General features: G+C 48.2%; 1 protein-coding gene across 2 annotated transcripts in view; it reads left to right on the top strand.

The window, feature by feature from the left end:
* The window catches only part of Pik3ap1 (phosphoinositide-3-kinase adaptor protein 1), a 115,815-nt gene that overhangs the window by 87,025 nt on the left and 6,634 nt on the right, over nucleotides 1–22,156 (top strand). For both annotated transcript variants that reach the window (XM_028889392.2, XM_037206840.1), the window contains 6 exons: nucleotides 491–556; nucleotides 1,988–2,193; nucleotides 5,456–5,528; nucleotides 12,400–12,555; nucleotides 18,528–18,598; nucleotides 19,668–19,804. In XM_028889392.2, the coding sequence (XP_028745225.1) occupies nucleotides 491–556; nucleotides 1,988–2,193; nucleotides 5,456–5,528; nucleotides 12,400–12,555; nucleotides 18,528–18,598; nucleotides 19,668–19,804 (709 nt within the window). The remainder of the gene's footprint in view (nucleotides 1–490; nucleotides 557–1,987; nucleotides 2,194–5,455; nucleotides 5,529–12,399; nucleotides 12,556–18,527; nucleotides 18,599–19,667; nucleotides 19,805–22,156) is intronic.

The following is a 22,156-nucleotide window of genomic DNA, read 5'->3' as shown; positions in this document are numbered from 1 at the left end:
TCTGACTGCTTCTGCCTCCCAAGTGCTGGGACTAACGGCGTGCACCACTACCGAACTGCTAATCCTTTTCTTTAACAATCTTAGACATGTTGCTGATGCACGCTGGCTGGCTTTGTCTCTAAGCTGAAGAACCTGTGTGTCTGCCCTTAATTTTTTATTACTCTCTGTTCTCTCTCACTTTTTTCTTCCAGAAATTTGTGTACAATGGTCATGACTAAATGTTTATTACTTTTTTTGCACATGGTTACTTTTTTTTTAATAAATGTATAAAATAAGCCGGGTGGTGGTGGCGCATGCCTTTAATCCCAGCACTCGGAGCAGAGAGGCGATCTCTGTATTCGAGCACTGGCTACAATGAGTCCAGAAAGCACAAACACAAAGAAACCTCGAAAAAAAAAATGTATAAAATATATAAAATTTTGTAAATGTATGTCAGAGTCTCTGAGAAAGAAATGTCTTGCCTTCACTCAGAATATTCTTTCTTTCACAGTTTTTGCAGAAAAAAGTCAGGAACGGCTTGGGAATTTCTATGTTTCTTCAGAGAACATCAGAAAAGGTAAACCAGAGCTTGTCCTCAACTTCCCACATATGAATTGCACTTCTAGGAGTATTCCTGTCCCAGGATGGCCACGTGTGGTAGCAGCACTGTGGCATTCATGTAGAGAGATCTAAGTGGTAGCCCAGGGAGATGTCTGAGGATCCCTTCCTGAAGTCAAAGGAAGGGGGAGAGGCAGGGGTACTCTAGATTATCATCCAAACTGACCCCACAGAGGCACTAATAGGCAGGTGTCCATGTAGAATAGGGGATTGAGGCTGTTGCCACCAGCACGGCAGTGGCCCAGCACCAAGTTTTCACCCCTGGCCCAGCCCTCTTGAACTATCTGCCTTGTCTTTGCTAGCTCCACCATGCTTCGAGTCAACTTTGATTAAAGTTACTTTCCTGTCATTGGATAACAACCAGGACATCCAATTTTCCCAAAGACCTTTTAAGGAAGTTTGAAAGGAACCGAGTACTCCCCATAACCCTTGAGGGTTTTCTTCTATTAAGCATAGGCATTCTGTATCACCCCACTTAAGACTGTTTAGAAAAGCAGCCCCAGCAGCGTCCAAGCATTCAAAAGCATTCCTGAAAGGCAGCAGTCACATGGGAGATCTGGAACACGCTACATGAACTGAGACATAAGATGTCAAGTTGTCCTTACATGTCCCAATGCCCTCATCATCTCTGCAAGTAGTTCATTCCCCAAAGACCTGGAGTCGCAGCCCGGAGAGGAGCTGGCCGGCTTCCAGCCTCTAAAGTAGATAGCTGTCCTTCAATCATAATGAAATAGAGGTTGGCACAGAACAACCCAAGGTCAGCCTGCTGGAACTGAGCTCCTAATTTATATCAGTACCACTGGACCTGGTGGCAATCCATTGGTATTTTGTGCCCATCAGTCCACAACCATTGTTCATAAACAGGGCTGAGAGAAGCCCCTGTCTGGACTCTTCCTGTATATTGTTCTGTTCTGTGAGTGGATTTATGTCTAAAGCACTGATTCTCAAATAGAGAGCATTTTTCCCTCCCTTCACAGAGGACAGTTAGCAATATTTGGGGACATTTCGAGTTGCTGCTCAGTACCCCCTAAGGCACAGAACAAGCCCCACATCGAAGAGTTGCCCACCCCAAAGTATCAGCAGTCTCTAGGTGGAGAAACACTGGCTTAGATGCCTTCACAGTCAAAGTTCAGTGTGCTCAGCGGGCTTCGCCCCTCCCTTCCATGTTATGGCTTTGTCTGCTTTACTCCAATAGGCTTTGAAACTATCAGCAACTTGCCCTTCCTCATTCCACACACACCCCCAACTTGGTTCCAAATGTCATGGTTTCTTCTGGATGTGGCAGACAGTTCCCTGGAGCCTGCCTGTGCCCACCATCATTACGGCCACCTCTCAGGTCTGCTTTTTCCCAGCTGGGAGTTATCAAGCTGACTTCTGCCGTTCTTTCCAGAGCCACCCGTGAGGCCGTGGAGGGACAGGCCCCCATCGAGCGTCTACGACCCATTCGCTGGGATGAAAACACCAGGCCAGCGACAGCTCATTACCCTGCAGGAGCAGGTGAAGCTAGGAATCGTCAACGTGGATGAGGCTGTACTGCACTTCAAAGAGTGGCAGCTCAACCAGAAGAGGCGTTCCGAGTCCTTCCGCTTCCAGCAGGTAGCCAGCTCTGCCACTGTGGGGTTGCCACACACACACACACACACACACACACACACACACACACACACACACTCCCCCTGCCGTGCAGCGGAAGAGGCAGCTGCACCTGACCATATGTCACCTTAACTGGACGGCTGGACCTGTGAACATTGTGAGTGTCCTTGTCGGTGGCTCTGCTTAGCAGTCTCCCTGACTGGAACTCCTGGCTAAAAGCGTCAAGAGGCTGCAGGTCAGGAACAAATTTCCCTGTATCCCCAGTTCTGTCTCTGCACTGCCGCTGTCTGTGCTCGGTCTTTCACCTCTGCTTGACAGCTCTGTTCCTCAGGGCCCCTTTTCCTCCTCAGAGCTGGTCATCAGTCTTTAGAACACGAAGAAAACTTGGAAAGGTCCCAAGAAATATGATGAAGTGAAGACTACAAGCTGCATTCTAAACCTCCTGAGTTAAAATCAATCTGTCTGTCTCTGTCTCTCTGTCTCTGTCTCTGTCTTTGCCTCTCTCTGCCTCTCTGTCTCTCTCTATCTCTCTCTGTCTCTCTGTCTCTCTGTCTCTCTCTCCTCTCTCTCTCTCTCACACACACACACACACACACACACACACACACAGGCACTCATTTCTCAACACTAAATACAAACACAGATCAAAAGCGAACACACTGTCCCAGGGCCTGCCCTCTGGGAGGGCTCATATGAGAGGACTGGGGTTCACGTCAGAGTCTTGCTTTATCTGTATGGTTTGAAGATTGTTGTTTTCAGACAGAGTTTCACTATAGAGTATTGGCTAACTTGGAACTCACTATGTAGACCAGTCTGGTCTCAAACTTGCAGAGAACCACCTGCCTCTGCCTCTTAAATGCTGATATTACAAGCATGTACCACCATGCCCAGCTGGTTTGAGGATTTCTATGAGAAAATAAACAACTTCATACACACACACACACACACACACACACATTATTTTCATATATTCATATTAAAAAATGAGGAAATTAGGCCCATGGGATTAGGGGACATATTCAAGGCCACTTTTCTAGTGAATGATAAGGTCTCCCCAGTGATGTCATACAGTCACTGGTCTCTCTGCATCTGACATGACAGGTACTGGGCTGTGGAGACATCTGACCCTGGGAGGGGAGCAGTGCCTTTTTGGGGGAAGGTGTAGATAAGGTGGTGAGAATCAGGGGCGAGTCAGAAGGCAGCTGGGTTGAGCGCAGATAGTCACACATCAGACACTGAGCTCCAGTTGGCTGGACCAGTCTCTGTGGTTCCTCACAGTGCAAGTGTAAGGGAGATAGTATGGCCTCTATTTTACAGAAGCAGGGGCTCACCCTGGGGTCAGATGCAGACTCACAGGCTGGCTCTAGACTCTATACTTCCCTTCCCTGTACCTCCTACCACACATCCTTAACTCTGCCAGCTTTGTGTTTTTAATGTGAGAACCCTCTTTACCAGGTGCATCCCTCCCTCAAGGGTCTAAAGGGTGATGGCATCCTGCAGCGTTGAACACAGGACTCCAGACCTCTTTCATTCAGGAGCCCTAGAACTGCTGCCATCCTAAGCAAAGGCTACCCCTGGCCCAACACTGATTTGATTTTTTCCTCCTAAGTCCTGTAACCATGTGTCACAGTAGTTACAAGCTGTCTTTGGAGCTAGCAGCCCAAGTTACCTCCCTGTTCCGTCACTTGCAGCTGGATGACAGGGGCCTGCTGTGCCTCTGTTTCTCCACTTCTGAAATGTAAAGGGAAGGGGGAGAGTGTGTATGTAGGAAAAGCCCTTCACATGCCTGGTCAAAGAAAATGCCAGCTTTCTCCCTGTATCTATATCCAAGCAGCTTCTTTCCTGCACACAGATTTGTTCCGAACTCCTGGATGCTTTCTGGGGTTCATATTCATAATGGTAGAAAACCCCAGCCAACGGAAGTACATGTAAGTCTATGTTCTGACAGCCTCCCCTGTCTGGGCCTCGAACGTGTTGGTTGACGCTGGGACACTCCCCTTCGCTTCCCTTTGCTTCTGTCTGTTTCTGTCTCTCCTTCATCCCTGCCCCTTGTGAGTGGGCACTGCCCAGGCTCTCTTTAGTGCTTTCTTTGTACAGACAGCACTTGCGTCTGCCTCCGGTTCCAATTGCAGCCACTAGCTAGTCATGTTCTCCTGAGGTGCTCTCGACCTGAGCTTGTCCAGCGAAGTAGCTTGCTTTCTGCTTATCTCTCAAGGTCCCAGACAGAGGTTGGTGTGCTCCCACTCATATGTAGTAGCTGGAGGTCTCACCCACTCCTGTTCTGGGGTGTGTCTCCTCTGTGTCTTTCCATGTCTCCCCTAGCCATGTCTCATTGTTGGCCCTTCTTACCTGCATCGGGCTAGCTACCTGACCAGTAGATGGGTCTCCTTGCCTCCACCTCCAGATAATCAGAACTTCGTCATGATGGCCATCTTATAACTTTCTTTGTTCCCCTAATGCCTTCTGGACAAGGTTCAGTGTCTTTAGCCCACAACTGCAGACCAACCAGCTTTTCCAGTCTGGTTTCTTGTGGTTCCCTTACATCCACCTGCTACTCCAACCAGACTGTTTAGACATTTCCCCAGGGTACTGTGTGCTCAGATTCTTAACTTCCCTGGGATGCCTGGGCACTGTTGCTGTGGGCTGACTTAAGATAGAAACAAATCTTGACCTTCGTGTATCCAATCAAGACTTATTGAATGACTGCAGTGGCCCAAACAATTGAATTATAGAGAGGTTCAAGACCCTGTCTTTGGAAAGTCCAGTGTCCCTGAAGAGACGGGGTCTGTATGTGCACACATAATGCACATGCTGTATGCTGTAGCCCAAGTGTGAGGTGGTTGATAGGGACAGGACTAAGGCCCGAGGCCACCTGGGGAAGGGCTTCAGGAAGGTAACCTTGGCCTAGGCCTGGGATAGATGTATGGAAATTAGAGTCCCTCAAGTTCAGAAGACTGAGGAGAGAGCACAGTCAGAGGCAGGGAAGAGTTCGAGTCTGTGAGCATGTCAGGGTGGGGTTGCCTATGAGGCACATGTGGAGGAGGCTGAGAATGGGACTGGACATCTGCAAGCACACTCTACTCTAGAAAAAAAAAGCACATTTCAGGCACAGTGTATTAAAGACTTGAGTTTCTCTGGGGGCAATCTTGAAAGATGTGACTGTAGTGTGCTAGCTCCTGCATAGGGCATAAACTAAGAACGGAATTCCAATGTCTAAAGGCATCACTCTGCTGGGTACTTAAACAATGAACTAATTATTTTCCAGGAAAATCTTAAAAGACTAAGAGACAGCATCACCCGAAGGCAGAGAGAGAAGCAAAAATCCGGAAAGCATGCAGGTAGGTGGCCTCTCAGCGTGTTGCATCGCCAGTGGGTGACTGTTGCTGCCACCCTTGACTGTCCCTTCTGCTGTGGCCGGAGTGGACAGACTGCTTGCCCAGCTCCTGTTTGCACATCCGGGTCCTTCACTAGATGGGGAGAGCCATTGAGATGATGGTTGTGTTTCGTCCCTTCTGTAAGTGCTGCGGTACTGGGAAAGGCATGCCCAGCCAGTGAGGGAATGAATGGGTAGAACCCCCTCCTACCCCAAGTGGATGGTTATACTTTCTCTCTTGGCTCCAACCTTGGCAATGAGAACGTAGGAGCCAAGAGAGCAGAGAAAGCCCCACTCTCCTGAGAGCAGGCAACCTCTACCACCAGTTCCTAAGGGCACACTATGCAATAGTAGGCCATGAGTGGCTGTTGCACGCACTATGGGTGGGCTCTTCTGTCCCCTCCAAACCCCTCATGACACCAGCCATGGGACACCAAGCATCCTGAGCAAGGACCTGCCTTCAGGAGGCTGGGCCTCTGTGCCCTGCTCTAGCCAAGCTTTTGGCAAGAGGAGCCGTCAAGAAAAGGCTCCGCAGGAGCCCCTTCCATGCAGAACTAAGCAAAACCAGCCCGACTTGTGTGTTTAACCGCCTGCCGCCAGTTGGCTTCTCGTGAGCCTGGACATTTCCCCCACGGGATTCTTGCCCAGACCTCTTTCTCCACCCCTGCATTCTTATAACTGGGCTGTGTGGCTCCGCCCAACAGCCCCTTCTCTGGGAAGCCTCTGGGCCACCGTAGGCTTCTGTATTGTGTCCTCACTCAGGACATCTGGAGACCCTGGTGTCCCTGGCATGTCTCTTTATTGCCCTGATTGTTGTTACTTCACTTCTTCATTCCTCAGATTCTGGCTCCAAGGTGCAGCCTAAGTCTGGCTATTCCTCCTGAGCCATGGCTGTAACCACACTGGCACCACCTCTTTGTGGAACTACTGCCGTAGCTTCTGCACTCATCTCCACCCTTGTCCACTCTCAGCCCTCTACAGTTCATCCTCCAACGTAAAGCCAGTGTCCTTTATAAATAAAGTATCGTATGGCTGGGTGCAATGGCGAATTGCTTTCATCCTGGGGCTTATGAAGCAGACACAGATCTCTGTGAGTTTGAGGCCAGCTTGTCTACACAATGAGACCTTCTCACAAAACAATTAATTTATTAATTATTAACTTTTAAAAACAACAAACTACTAGGGGCTAGAAGGATCACCCAGTGGTTAAGAGTTTGTGTGGCTCTTTTTTTTTTTTTTTTAATTTTAATTTTTTTTTTTTTTGAAGACCTGAGTTTGGTCTCCAGCATCTATATTGAGTGATTCACAAACCACCTGTAACTCCAACTCCAAGGGCTCTATTGCCCTCTTCTGGCATCTGAGGGGAACTGCACTCATGTACACATTAACCCTCACACACAGACACATAATTAAAAACAACAGTAATAATGCCAAAAATAAAATATCAGAGTGTTCCATCCTCTGCTCTAAGCACCCAGGGGCTCCTGCCCCACTCAGAGGAAAGACAGACTCTCTGCTGTAGCCTGCAAGGCCCCACATTATGTGGTCTCCGGACTCATTCTCCATGAGCTCCAGACCCAGGCCTGAGCATAAACTAACTCCTTCATGTTGCTCTAACAAGCAAGCACGGGTCTCCCCTAGGGTCTTTGCACTCGCTGCTTTCCTCCACATCCCTTACCTGCTGCCTCCTTTCATCCACCAAAGATGAGCCCCTGCACCCTGCTTCCTGCTCTCCCGTTCTCCCTGTTCTCCTGTAGCATGGACCAGGATTTCCTTAGTCTGCTGGTCATGGACCAGCATCTCTCCTCCCTCTTACCATAAGCTCGGCGAGGGCAGGGACACACATGTTTTGTGCCCTGCTCACTCCCCAGTCTGTAGCGCCACCCTGATGGAGATCTGGAAGTCTGTGCTGGAATGAGAGGTTCCAGCCAAATGTCTGCTGACACCAGTCACTCCACACAGCCACCAAGTATCAGCACCCAGCTCAAGAAGAAACCCAGGGGTCCACCGTGTGCAGTCTGCTAGTTTATGACTCAGTTGTCTTTTTCCTTATGATGCCTAGCACAGTGGTTTTTCAAAAGTAGTTGGCTTAGAGAATACTAATGATTTTGACTATGTTAGGAAGAGGGGTCGGGGAGGTCATTTCTGGCATTTCTTTTTGAGTGTCTAGATGTTAAATGTATCCCCCACCCCCACCCCAGGCTCATCATGTCTGCCTTGCTGGTAGAGAGGAGGAGAGAGCTGACATGGTGGGCAGTCAGGCTTGTGATCTGCAGTCACCTGGGCTCGGAAAAGGGCTCTAGGTGGGAAAGGACTTCAGTGCTTTGTAAAATAGAGCATTGCATGCAAAGGCAGAAGCTCCAATGGAGTGAACTCTGGTCAAACTTTTAAGCTAGGCCATACTGGCCTGTGATTTGCCGGTGACTCCAGTGTCTGAAGGCCAGGAGGGTACAGCCGTAGACTCTCATGCACTCAGGGGTCAGTAGTCTGGCTCAAGAACTGAGACTTCTGGGCCTCTTTCCCCACCCCTGGACTCCATCTAGTGTCACTGGACATTGGAACCCAGGTCTGCACCCACCCATGCTGAGGAGCAGAGGGGCACAGACATGGTCTCGGGGTAAGCAAGTTTGGGTTGGGTTTCTGCATAGTGCTAACTGCTTTGGAACTATGGGTAAAACCCTTCACCTCCCTGAGCCGCAGTCTTCATCTGCACGATGGAAAGGTCAGGGCTGTGCAATGGGCAAGGATGGCACAGGCCTGGCCCATGGAAGAACTCCAAAAATCACACTTTGCTGTGAATCCACAGAGGCCACACATATGGGCTGGTGTCCTCCGAAACAGAACCTTCTAGAGTAAGTGCTCTGGGCTGGGACTTGTCCACCCCAAAGCTCATAAGTTTTGAAATATTTTACTGAGTTCAATTTGAGCACTGTGGCACACACCTGTAATCCCAGCGCTTGTAAGGTTAAATCAGAAAGGTCACAAGTTCTAGACCAGCCTGGGCTACAATGCAGGACCCCACAAAGTTCAGCCAAGGCTTATCAGGGTCTAAATAATGGCTTCCAGACACTAATGCCTATAGTCTAAATGAGAATGATCAATGTGTGAAGAAGCATGGCCAGCTTCTTCCTCCCTTTCCAGATCTTCTGACATGGAATTTTGCTTTGGGGAAGGGTAATAATTTTTACTATTTCTATGTCAGTGACTATAATTAGTACCATTACTATAAAAATATTAAACTATGTATCTCTGGACACTGTGTTAGTTAACTTTCCATTACTGTAAAAAATAACTGAGCTAATCAAGTTATAAATAAAGAAAAGACCTGGGGCCGTAAGATGACTCAGTGAGTTAGAGGGCTCTTATTGCTAAGTCTGGTAACCCAAGTTTGATCCTCAGGACCCACACGATGGGTCTAATTCTCTTGGGTTGTCATCTGAATTTCTACCCTCTGCCCCCATAAAGAGGTTTTTGTTTGTTTGTTTGGTTGGTTGGTTGGTTGGTTGGTTTTTGTTTTTGTTTTTTTGAGATTTTCTCTGTGTAGCCTTGGCTGTCCTAGAACTCTCTTACTGTAGACCAGGCTAGTCTCAAATTCAGAGATCTGCCTGCCTCTGCCCCCAAAAGGCATGCACCACCACTGCCCAGCAAATGTATTTTTTTTTTTTAAGAAAAGAAAAACAGGCTTATTTTGGCTTATGGTTTTATAGTTTTGAGTCTATGATCGGTTACCCTGTTCTGTTGTAGCCTGGGATGAGGTTGCACATGCAGAGAGCATGGTAACACGAAATTGTCTCCCATCTGAGAAAGGAAACAACAAGGGGAACGGGCTGGGGTCTCACTGACCCCTTCAAGGGCGACCTCCTATAATCAAAAGACCTCTCCTTGGCTCTGCCTTTTAAAGCTTCCACCACCTCACAGTAGCACCGTGGCGGGACCAGTCCCTTAGCACATGAGCCTCTAGGGGACATTCCAGGTCCAGCTCAAACAGACACAGAGGAATGGCTCAGGATGGCAAGCAGTCCGTCTGGGGGAGAGTGTACCACCTATCAACCCAAGAGTAGCCTTGCTTTTCATTTTTATTGTGATAAAATATGAAGAGCAAAGGTGGAGAGGTGGCTCAGGGGTCAAGAACACTTGCTGTTCTTGCACAGGACCCAGGTGGTTTCCAGAACTTAGATGATCGCTTACAATTATTTGTAACTCCGGTTCCAGAAGATCTGGTCCCTTGTTTTGGCCAGGGACACCAGGCACTGGGTAGTAGGAAGGTGGACCCTGTCCTTCGGCATGAGGCAGAAGATATCAGAGCAGCTGCCAAAGAGAAGGCGTCATTTATGGTTGGGCAGATATGACTTGTTGAACTCTGTAAACGTCTACTATGAATTTACATACTGGCTTGCAATGCCCGAGTCTGTGGGTTTTCCCACTGTACTCGTTAGGGGCCTCGGGGCCTCTCCGTGTGTGCTTGTGGGGCCAGGCTAAGAACTGGGTGGGGTTGGGAGAGAAGAAATAGATTAGGATCCCCAGGGTGGAGGCCAGTTCCTCTACCTTGACCATCACTGCTCCTTTTGAAAACCTGTCCTCAGTGTTGAGCTTCTGTCGCCGCCGGAGGAAATACCTCTGTGGAGAACTATTGGCATTCGTTTCACTGGCCAACAAAAACTTCGGGGTTGATGAGTGGCACGTCCGTCTGCGAGACCTTTGCGAAGAACGGAACTCACTCTAAACCCAGGCTGACTCAGATGTGGAAACTCTAGTTGCTTTAGAAAATAACTCTCATTTTTCTTTAATTGGGGTTGGGACACCAAGGACCTCGGATCCTTGAAAATGGGTCCTCCATTCCTAGTCTTCGGCCCCAGGGAGTAGCTTTGTTCTTTGTAGTACATGCAGTTGATGGGCACAGGAAATCAGCTGTAAACGTGGAACTTGGTGGATGCTGTGGCCCCGAGGGAAGATAGTCAATATTTGCGTTCTGGGTATGGCCTGGGAGGCAGAGCCAGCCAGCCGAGGCCCAGGAAACCTGGATTTGGCTCCTTGTGTTATTGCTGGATCACTTCTGTATCTGGGACCATTCCTTTACCCAGTGTGTGACTCAGTTTCCTTATAGGATTATAATTACCTACTGAATGAAAAAGTCCCAAAGCACAAAGGGAAGTAATAATGCAGATGAATGCACTTCAGGAAAGCTATGGGTATAATCATGAAAACTGATCCTGACAGCGTTCCTTCAGGCAAAGAGCGGGGGTGTTTTAAAAACATTTAGCCTGATCCTGCATTTTTGAACCTTTGACTTCTGGTCTTTTTCTTCTGGTCTTTTTCTTCCATGTATTTTACTTTCCTTCTCTATAGAACTGGTTGAGGGTGGTAAAAAATACCACCTTAAAGTTAATTAGTCAGACTTAAAGTGACTTTTTTTAAAAGGTAAATAAAAGCTGAGAAGGGAAGAAAGAAATGATATATCCACATGGGCTCCGAGACTCACGGTTCACCCCTTGAAAGCCTGCCTTGGCTGTGTTCTGCACTCAGGGCAGTGAGAATTGCAGTGTAACCAAAGAGCCTGGGCCCGAAAAACATGCCCTGTCCCACGAAGGAGCTGGCTATCAGTAGGCCCCTGGCCTACCCCTAGAACCAGTTTCTCTAGAATGAGGAAGGCTGGGGCCTATGAAAGCCAGTAATCCACATTTCAGGTGTTCTTTTGCAGGCTGTTCACTGTGTCCAGCCCCCTGCCCTCACACTGCTCTTTCGTACTGTTCTAGTTTACTCATTAGCTTTCTTGGCGGGTCTCTGGCTTTGGCACGAGGAGTCACCTCTGACTTTCCTACCACACTCGTTCCGTGGAAGAACAGAGTGAAGAGAGGCAGTACCCGGAAGCGAGCACACGGTCCCAAGGCAGCCTCCTCTTTACCCCTGCTCCCATGGCTTCCCTTCCGACCTGCCTCACACTCCCCACCCCCCCCGGGGAGAAAGCTGATGATACACCAGGCATTTCATTCTGCCCACTAGTGTGAGTTATTTATGCTTCCAGGACCCTGGGGTAGACATCTCAAGAGGGCTAAAGACAAACCACTGGCTGTACCCAGCCTTGAATGGGTCAGGTCGACCCTAGCCGGGTAAGGACTGTGCCTTTACCATGAATCCGCCTCAGAAGTCACAGTCTTTCTAAGCATGGAGGACTTTGGTCACACACTCTCTGGGCCACTGCTGTCAGGGCAGGTTGCCCATCCCATACCCCCTCAGCTGTCAGCCGTAACAAATTCAGGAAGCAAGAGGCTCTTGACCGTAGGAGTGGGGAAGAGCCTGGACTCCAGAGCCAGGATCCACATCTCAGATCGGTCCTTCCAGCTGTGCATTGGGGAGGCAGCTTCACTCTTCTGTGCCTTCATTTCTTCTGGGAGTGGTAGTACCAGTGCAGGTTTCTTGGGTTTTATGAGGATTCGATCAAGTAAAAACACGGGAACCTTTCGAATGAGCGGGTGCGCGGGGTGGTTTATTACCATCAGTGGCGTTCACGATTCCCTCCTTAGACAGGGGTCTAATTGAGCGAGGTTGGCTGCAGAGCACCTGAGTGGCGGGGCTGGGAGCCCAAGCCTGACCTAAGCGCATCGTCTTTCTGCTCTCTGAAGTGGATGAACTCTTCTGCCTCTCTCTCATGCTCTGCCATCCCTCCCCTCTGCTGGGCCACACTGGATTCTGTGGCTTTTCAGTGCTGAAGTGGGGTAAGACTCCAGGGTCTCCCCTCTCTCCTCCAGGCCCAGGCCCAGCAGGCAGGTGGACAGTGAGCATGAGAGACATTCAGCAACGACAGCCAGCCTGAATCTCTTTCTTCCTTCTGGTTCCAGATCTGGAGATCACAGTGCCAATCCGGCACTCACAGCTGCTGCCTGGAAAAGTGGAGTTTGGAGTGTATGAGAGCGGCCCCAGGAAGAGCGTGTTTCCCCCCAGGACGGAGCTGAGACGTGGAGACTGGAAAACAGACAGCATGTCCAGTACAGCAAGTGAGCAACAAGCCAGAGGCATCCTCAGGACTGTGCTCCAGCGGGCGCTTGCAGGCTTTGACAGACACTCGTCTGTCTGTCTGTCTATTTCAAGACAGGGTTTCTCTATGTACCTTTTAGCTGTCCTGGAACTCACTCTGTAGACCAGGCTGGCTTCGAACTCACAGAGATCCTTCTGCCTCTGCCTCCTGAGTGCTGGGATTAAAGGTGTACACCATCACGGCCCGGCTTGGCAAACACTTCAGGAGCCCAAGATCTCAACTGAGACCTGATTTGGTTTTGACAGGTGTGAAGTATGTAGACTTGTCAGCCTGTGGCATTTGCCCAATGGTGTGATATAATTCTTAGAGTACTTTCTTTTTGTAGATAGCTGATCCTAGTGGTTGTCAGCAGAGGTGTGGAGACGCAGCCCTGCACTGCTCCTCATGTCCCTTACTTTTCCATCTTTCTCTCTTGCCTTATAATAATTCTTAGCATTGATTGGGCATTTACCGAAAGTGAATTGTTTTCATCGATCATTTAATGACCACAAAACCTCCACAGTGTAAATTCATGACCTCTTTTTGCCGAGGAGGAAGTGTTCAGGCTTAGTGCCTTGTCCCAGGTTGTATCTAGTAGAGCTGAAGGGGGCTGAGATTTGAACTCGGTCTGGAGCCAAGCCAGAGCTCTCTGCCGCTGTTCCTGCTTCTTCCCCAGCTGTGCCAAGGGGAGGCCAAGGGCATCTCTTGAGAGCTGTAGACAACAATGGACTCAAATTTGACAAGTCCAACTTCTGCACGGGTGGTTCAGCATCTAATTAGGACCCATCGTTGTTTTGGTGAGGAAGCATGAATGGGCGTCTGATTGTGACAGACAAGACCTGGTGTGCAGGCTGCAGAGCACGGGACTCCGTTTCGTATCCTGGGCTGCATTTGCTGACATGCTGGCTTCACGAGCACCATACATTGAATATCTTGTCTGCCTTGTACTTCACTGTTATCAAAAAAAAAAAAAAAAAAAAAAATGAAAAGGTGATGAAAGACAGAGAGAAGATTTCAGGACTCAGGTCTCCTTAGAAGTCAGGCAGAGAATCCACAAATGGACGTAGGTTAACAGACTATCCAAACCACTTGTGATCTTTTTTTACACCCCAGCCTCCTTGAGAATTCACTGTGTGTTCTGGATCTGTTTCCCAGAAAAACCTGTCTGTCTGGACCCCTCCACATACAAATCACATACATGCACACATACCTACAAACACCTATACATGCACACATGCACAATTTTCCTTACCCAAGGACACAGGTCGAGAATCCTCACTATATAGATTTTTTTCCCAGAGAGGGAAATTCTTTTGCTAAAGGTTAAACAGCAACAGCCAGGTGACAGTAGAATCCAGCTTGTCTCTCTTACCTAATAATCCTCACACCTTGACCTGTGGAAACACATCCAAAGCCTGTCATGTGACTACATGGGAATGTAGACTGGACAAGAAGACAATTTCCCCACATGTGATGGGGGCAGTAATGTATGTCTAAAGACTGCCTGTGCCAAAGGCAACTTGAGACTCCCACCAATTCTGATATTAGAAGCAGGAGAGCATTCCCAGGGATCACAGGCTGCAGAAGAAACTAGAGGCACAGGAGAGAGGAGAGATGTGCTAGAACCTTCTCTTGTGGGGGCTCTGCTCTCCATGGCAAAAGGGAGCCATAGTTGTGAAATCTTAAAGACAAATATGAAATGCTAGGTTTTGTGGTTTTTTTTTTTTTTTTTTGGTGTGAGGTGCTGTGATTGGAAAGTTGTTCTCTGTGTGTTTCACTTTGGGATAGCCTGCAGTGAGGACAGGGTGGACCAAGTGAGTTGTTGACCAGAAGTGGCTAGCTTGTGGGGCTAGGAAGTGCTAGTTAATGCCAGACCAAGGGCATACACTCTCCTTTGTGGCTACGGATCAGGGCTGGTTCTTGGGGGTAGTTTCTGCTGTGTAACAACCCTGACAAACTTAGCTGCTTGAAAGATAACCATTTATTTGTGCCCAATCCCACAGCCTGGGCACAACTCCAGAAGGAATGGCTTGTGCCTTCTGTTAGTAAATTGCAAAAACTCTGGGCTTGGTGTCCCAGGTTTCAGCACCAAAATGTTAGTAAATTGCATGTTTTGCAACTCTGTGGGTTTGGTGTCCTGGGTTGTGGCACCAAAATGTTAGTAAATTGATGGCTGAAACTGCAAGGAGACAGTTCAGCCCTAGAGGGTGAAGTATCCTGGATACCTTGAGCTACTCAGAACAAGAGTTCTGCCCTGAAGGTGTCCCGGACACCTGGAGCTGTTTAGCACAGCTCTAATGGCTGGGACTGCAAAGAAACAGCCCAACCCTGGAAAGGAAGGTTTTCTGACTTCTCAGGAGAGTCAGGCCTGGAACTACTTCAGCAAGGAAGGGTATCCTGACTCTTCGGGAAAGTCAGGGAATCCTGACACTTCGGGAAAGTCAGGATATACCTGGTGTGATGGGGGATGTTCTCCCCACAGGACACAGCAATCCTGCTCCTCTCCTGGAGAGCCTCAATCTCTGGCTCAGTGATACCAGCTCTCTCTTGCTCAGTCTACTATGGGACATCTTAGCAAGGTTCTTCTGTTCAGCTCTCTCTTGCTCAGTCCACTATGGGATGTCCCAGCAAGGTTCTTCTGTGCACCAGTGAATGAAGGTCTTCACCCAAAACTCTTTTGAGAAAGAGATTTATTTGGGAAGGAGGAGTCCAGGAGAGTGGCCGCCTCTACCAGGGTGGAGAGAACAGCTCCCTTTTTAACTGACTAGGAAAGGCGGTTTTTACAGGAAGTCTAGTGGGTGGAGTCAACTCCAGGCCCAGGGTTCTACTATCCTGCTCTGTGATTGGTTGGTTGGTTTCACAAGTCAGTTGGGCAGGGGCAGAGATGGCTCTGATCTGAGCTAAACTGTTTCTCTCACTGGCCTTATCTGAGCCATCCTTCCCTAGTTCTGGGCTCCAGGGTCAGGTGGGTTTCTTTAGCCAGCCCCTTCCCCTACACCTTCTCCACGTTCAGTGAGCAAGAGTCACCCGGATGACTGTAATCAGCTGGGGCATGCCGAGTAGCCTCATATTCTCCAAGGCCTCACTCCACACAACCTTTAACTCAGCAGCCTGAACTTCTTACAAAGCAAGGGCATCTGGGAAAAGAGGACAAGCCCATTGTGCAAGGGCCTGCCAAGCTCTGGCTTTTGTCACACGTGCTAATGTTCTATTGGCTAAAGCAGGTTGGGTGGCTGAGTCTGGAGGGCACACGAAGGCATGGGCACTGATGGGGGGTGATGTTCACTGTGTGGGGGGTGTCACTAAAGATTAGTGTACTGCCTTAAAATTAAAGACGACGACGATGAGATGCCAGCTTCTATCAGATGGTTGCCCTTTGCCAGCCCCATGATAAGCATATCCCTGTGTGACCTAGTTCATCCAGGACAGTAAAGCTTGTAGTTTCTAGATAACCGTTAGGGGCTAGAAAACATGCCTGGAGTCTTTTGGCAACTGAGCAGAGGATCTGGGAGTCATATCCAGATTTGACTGTGCTGTTACCCAGGGGAAGCACCGTCTTCCAAAGAGAGCAAGTTCACTGGCAGGGAGGGGGAGTGGGGGAAGCCGGACTTGGAGCCACCAGCTGCCCTTTACCCAGGAGTCACACCCTGCGAGCACCACTATTTTTATTAAGACACAGCTGTCATCTCTTGGGATCCACAGAAAGGCAGTTGCAGGTTAAACCTGGTTATAACTAAGTAATTAAGACCCAGTAATTAGTGATATGTTTAAGAGAACAAAAGCTTGATTGTGGAACACTGTTTACTTTCTTGTAGATTATCTGGCCCAAGGGTTATATGGCCATCCCCCCCCCCCTCTTATATACTCACCGGAGACAGAAAGATGAAAAGAACCAGATCCTGTCTGTTGAGGCTTGTAATGGAGGAAAGTACAAAAATAGCATGAGTTAGATGCTAGTCTGAGCCTTCGTCCCAGAGATGCGACACTGTCTCCCTCCCCCTGCCACGAGAGCAGAGTATGGGGCCAAGACCAGAGGGTGCTACCAATTGGGTAGCCTAGGGAACTACGGGTCAGTCATGAGCCCAGAGGGGAGATACTACCAGGGGGCTGAAGTTTAGAGGCAAACTTCGTGGTTATAGGTTTAGAAATGCCAAGGGAAGGGAGAGTGGGAGCTGATGAGTGTGAATTTCCAGCCTGGGGCCTATGACGACTTTTACTTCTTGCTGATGGAGAATCTTCAGAACACTGTGGGGTTCACTGTGGAGACTGTGGGAGATAATAAATAGATGACACTTGAAAGCTCGGGCACAGGGCGTGGGGACCCAGAAGCTCAGGCAGGGGGCATGGGGACCCGGAAGCTCAGGGATTGTTTCTAGTCGGGGAATCTGGAGAGTTTTGATAGCATTTGTTCCAGGCATGGATTCTGAGGAGGTCTGAACCTTGGGGGCAGCAGTTGGCTGGAGGAGGGGAAGAAAGGACATTTTGGTGGGTGAGCAGGGTTATGAATGTAAATTGAATAGAAAGAGGCTGGGTCACGTGTTCCTAAAGAACAAACCAAATCCCCTGGGCTAGAGAAATATTTTTGACAGATTTAAAAATCTGCATGGAGGGCTAGAGAGATGGATCAGTGATGTTGAGCACTTGATGGTTCAATTCCAAGCACCTACATGGCAGTTCCTAGTCATCTGTAGCTCCAGTTCCATGGGACCCGATCCCCTCTTCTGACCTTGAGAGCACCAGGCACACATGTGGTATATACATATAAAGCAGGCAAAACACTCACACATAAAATAAAATGAATAAATCTAATGAAATGTTTTTAAATCTGGGGCTGGAAAAATGACTCTTCAGTTGATAGCACTTGCTACTTCTGGAGAGGACCCAGGTTCAGTTCGTATTACCCATATGACAGTTCACAGCCATCTATAACTTAATTTTCAGGGGCTCTGACACCATCTTCTAGCCTCTGTGGACAACAGGCATGCACATGGTGCACAGACATACAAGCAGACAAACACACTCATAAAATAAAAATAAATATTTTTTAAAAATTTGCCTCTAATAACACACACTTGTAAGCTCAGCGTTTGGGAAACAGAAACAGGAGGATGGCCACAAGTTCAGGGCCAGCCTTGTCTACACACCTAGCAAGCTCCATGCCAGCCACGGCTAGGCAATGAGACTCTACCTCAAAACACAAACTTAAATCTTAAAACTCATCTTCTTAGTTCTACCTGATTTTACACTGAATAACACACATTTCCAGAGAGTTCTATGGGCTAGTGCTATTTTAATAATATAGGTAATAAATTCCTAACTGAAAAGGTTTTCACACAGAATTCCTACTACCAGTGTAAATTATACTTTTGAATTTGCACTGTGCATTTCTGTTTTTGTAGTTCTGGGGATTGGACCCAGGACCTTGTGCATGCTAGCAAAAGCTTTACCGCTGAGCCACACCCACAGCCATGCCTTTTGTCTGGTGTTGGCATGTAATCTCTTATCCGAAGGTGCATCTGTGTCCTACATACACTTAATTCTTAATTAAGCACCAAGACCATGGTAACAGAACCAGCTTGCAGCTTTAGAGCAACTGAGACCCTGAGTACCGCTGCTTCTGTGCCTGTCAGATCAAAGCTCTAATATCAAATAGGATTTTCAAAGGGATTAAACGGCAATCATGCTCTGGAAAGCACTCCGCGTGCGGTAAGTCCTGGGTAAATGGTAGCTATTAAACCCAAAGTGGTCATCAGAAAGCAAACCGCTCTGTGTGATGCTGACAGAAAAACTGCACTCTAATGAAACGGCTTAAGGTGGTTACACTTTGCAGCCTCTTGTCCTCGTGGTTTGTGTACTGTTTCTGTCGCTATAAATAACTTAGTGCTGCAGCTCCACATCTCGTTTTCTCCCGAGAGAATCCACAGCCCCACTGATGTTGTTTCTGCCCTTTAGGTAGCACGAGCAACCGATCGAGCACACGGAGCCTCCTCAGCGTGAGCAGTGGGATGGAGGGTGACAATGAGGTGAGAGTCCGGACTTCCACTCTGTCTGTCTGGTCTCAGGGGTCATTTGATCACAAGAGAGAGGAATCCATGGGGGAAGGAAGCCACACACCAAAGGTCACACGTTGCAGGATGCTGTTCATATGAAATAATGTAGACTGGGAAAATCCAGAGGACAGAGTGAGGGTTGGTGGCCGGCATGGCTGGAGGGCGGAGGGAATGGAAAGAACTGCTGAATGAGTTTGGGGTTTTCCTTGCAGGTGGGGATAATGTTTTGAGACTAGATAGAGGTGGTGTCTGCATAAAACTATGAATGTGCCAAAGCCATTTTACTTTGTAATGGTTGACCTTTGGCATAAAGGAAGGAAAGAGAGGAAGGGGGGAGCATGGGTAGAGATAGATAAGTCTACCCAGACTACTGAAATCAGAAGTGGGTGTCTGCAAGAAGGAGCTGTGGGAGAGCTGGGGGTTCCAGGGGCAGTATCCTGCTGGGCCTAGATCAGGAGCCTGTCGTGCTATATGGAGCCATGGGATTGTCCTGTATGTCCAGGGTATTTGTCCTCCGATTTTGTCTCCGATTTCATCCCTCTCTGTACACTGACCTTTCCTGCATTTCTGCATGGATGGTGGCATGGTCTCCAGACAGCCAGGAGTCTCCTGAGCTGAGAGGTTCAGAGGCTCTAGAGGAAGGCCACATTGCAAGTTGACCCACTGGTGTCAGCGTCTGTCTTGACCTGTTGACCAGTGGCTGTTTTGAGCCCAAGGGGTCACGTGAGTCACCACTAACCCTGAAGACTCAGGAGAATGGGTCTTAGGGAAGGCGCTCCTGTAAACTTGCAGGCGGTATTAGCAGACAGCAGACCACATTTGGAGAAGCAAGAATTTTGAGTTTAGGCAATTTGTGACAACCTGGGTAAAGCTATGTTCCTAGACTACACCAGAAGGATGCAGAAAACTACCATTGGCACTGGGTCGGTTCCCGGGTTGGGAACAGCCTGACGATGGTGAGGGCTGTCCTTCGGTGTCCAGCTGTGGATGTCCATGTGTTTTCTGTGACAGCCACCTTTGTTTCTCATCTTGCATGCTATAGGATAATGAAGTCCCTGAAATTACTCGAAGTCGTAGCCCAGGTCCTACCCAAGTGGACGGAGCACCAGTTGTGACGGGAACACCGATTGTGACCCTTGAGAGGCCTCCCAGGGTGCCTCCTCGAGCTGCTTCACAGAGGTAACACTGAAGTAGATGTGAACTTTTCTTCTCACTCTCTTAACTGTAAAGGTGAAGAGGATTTAGGACCGTCTAAACCAAAGAACGAGGACAGAGCTAATGGAAACACCCATAGTTGACATACTTCACCGTGGTCTCCAGTAAAAAGTGATACTTTATTCTGTTGCAAATATCAATACATCATAACTTTTTGTTTGCTTCTTTTGCCATTGATTTTAAAGCAGGATTTATTTTATTTACTTGCTTAATTACTTATTTATTTATTTATTTGAGACAGGGTTTCTCTGTGTAGCTTTGGAGCCTGTCCTGGAACTCACTCTGTAGACCAGGCTGGCCTTAAACTCACAGAGATCCACCTGCCTCTGGGATTAAAGACGTGTTCCACCACCACCTGGCTACTTATTTATATATTTTTAAATCAGGTGTAGGTAGGTGTATCTGCATGTGGGTATGTGCACATGGACTCAAGAGAGGCCAGAGACACTGGATCTCCTGGAGCTAGAGTTACAGAGAGTTGTGAACCACGTGATGTGGGTACTGTGAACCAAACACAGATCCTCTGGAAGAGCAACAACTGTTCTTATCTGCTGAATCATCTCTCCAGCATCCTGCTCTTGATTTTTTTAAGATGGGGCCTCACTATGTAACCCAGGCTAGTCTCCAGCTCTCAATCCTCCTGCCTGAGCCTCCTGAAAGTTAGGATTATGGGCATGAACCACCATGCCTGGCTTAGTTGCTCACACTTTAAAGTGTGATGTGAATATAACTATCAGCTCTTAAAATAATTTTTTTAGTTTTATGTTTTATTTTTTTTTTTCATTTTTGTGTATACATGTGTCTCTCTGTGTGAAGCACCACATGTATACAGGTACCCATGGAAGCCAGAAATGGTATTGTTCCCCTGGAACTGGAGTTACAGGTGGTTGTGAGCCACTCAATGTGAGTGCTGAGAAGAAAATTTGGGTCCTCTAGAAGAAAAGCAAGTAGTCTTAGCTGCTTAGCCATCTCTCCAGCTTCTAAAACAAATTTTAGTTTTTTATTCATATGTGTGTATGTATATACATATTTGTGTGTGAATGTCTTTTCCACTGAACCTAGAGCTTAGAGATTGGCTATACTGGCTGGCTGGCAAGCGCTCAGGGTCCTTCTGTTTGCCTCTCCTGCTGGGATTACAGATGTGTGTGGCTATGCCCAGGTTTTTGTAGGAATGCTAGGGATCCAAACTCAGTTCCCGGTTCTTGCATTGCAAGTACTTTAACAAATGAATCATCTCCTTGGCCCCCTGAATAATTTGTATCTGTCTGTCTAGAAATCAGCTCATAGTATTGACTTCCCTCGGCTGTATTGAGGGTTCTGGGCTTCTCAGGAACAGAAGATAAAATGAGAAGTAAAAATGAAGGCAAAGACCAGACTGGTCTGGGGGTGAGCAAGGCTCTGGACCACTCTCATGGGGTTAAGGGTCCTGCTATCACTCATGAGCTTGGATGAGTTATTTACCTTTTGTGTACCTCACTATTCTCATCTATAAAATGGAGTTACCAATTGAACTTCCTCATGGAGTTGTGAGGGTTGAGTCTGTGGCCTGTGGTGAGAGATGAGGAGTATGAGGATACGTTTGTACAGGAGAGGAACAGACATCTGGGGGTTCGAAGATGACCCCAGACTCGTGAGACTCACTTAGTGGGCTCCTATGTACGACTGGGTTCAGTTGGCATAGGGGCCTCGGGAGGAACATTCTTTGTGGTCTGTGAAGTAACAGAAAACATGGTTCAAGCGGGCTAGTAGAGCTGCCATGCAGAAAGGAGGGCTTGGATGTGAAGCCCAGGCTTGTGCTAGGGGGTCCATTCTTTGATAGTTAGAATACAGTGTGTTAGAAAAGAGGAAGGTTTTTTGCATATTTAAATGAAAATAAAGCTCATCTGTGGGATTTGCTGAGAAAAGTGCAACAGAAAGGCCTTCTGTCTGGCGCTCTGTGCCTCTCAGTCTCTCTCCACTTTTGCCTCTGCTTGTTGCTGCCTCTCCAGCTGCTCCCAGCGACATTCCTATACTGACACCTGCTGCATGAACATCTGACAGCCCCAACCTGCGCTGCAATCATAGGCATGTTTCCCTGGCACAGCCTGGGAGATACACATCAGGACAGTCCTACTCCCAGAAGGAGTGCGTGTGATAGCTCAAGCCTGTGCCCTGGCTTTGTATTATGATGTTTGAAAGTTACTATGCATTTGGTATGCGAGTCGGAGGGCCGGGTGCTTTGCAGGAGTGATTACGGTAATAAATGCTGTTATTGAATGACTGCTTTCTCTGTGACAGTGTTTATGTCAAGCACACTAAGTGCATTACTTACTTAAT

Source organism: Peromyscus leucopus, chromosome 1 (genome assembly GCF_004664715.2).
Source record: "Peromyscus leucopus breed LL Stock chromosome 1, UCI_PerLeu_2.1, whole genome shotgun sequence".
Classification (NCBI taxonomy): domain Eukaryota; kingdom Metazoa; phylum Chordata; class Mammalia; order Rodentia; family Cricetidae; genus Peromyscus; species Peromyscus leucopus.
The sequence above is the reverse complement of the archived record's forward strand: the minus strand, read 5'-3'. Positions and strand labels throughout refer to the sequence as shown.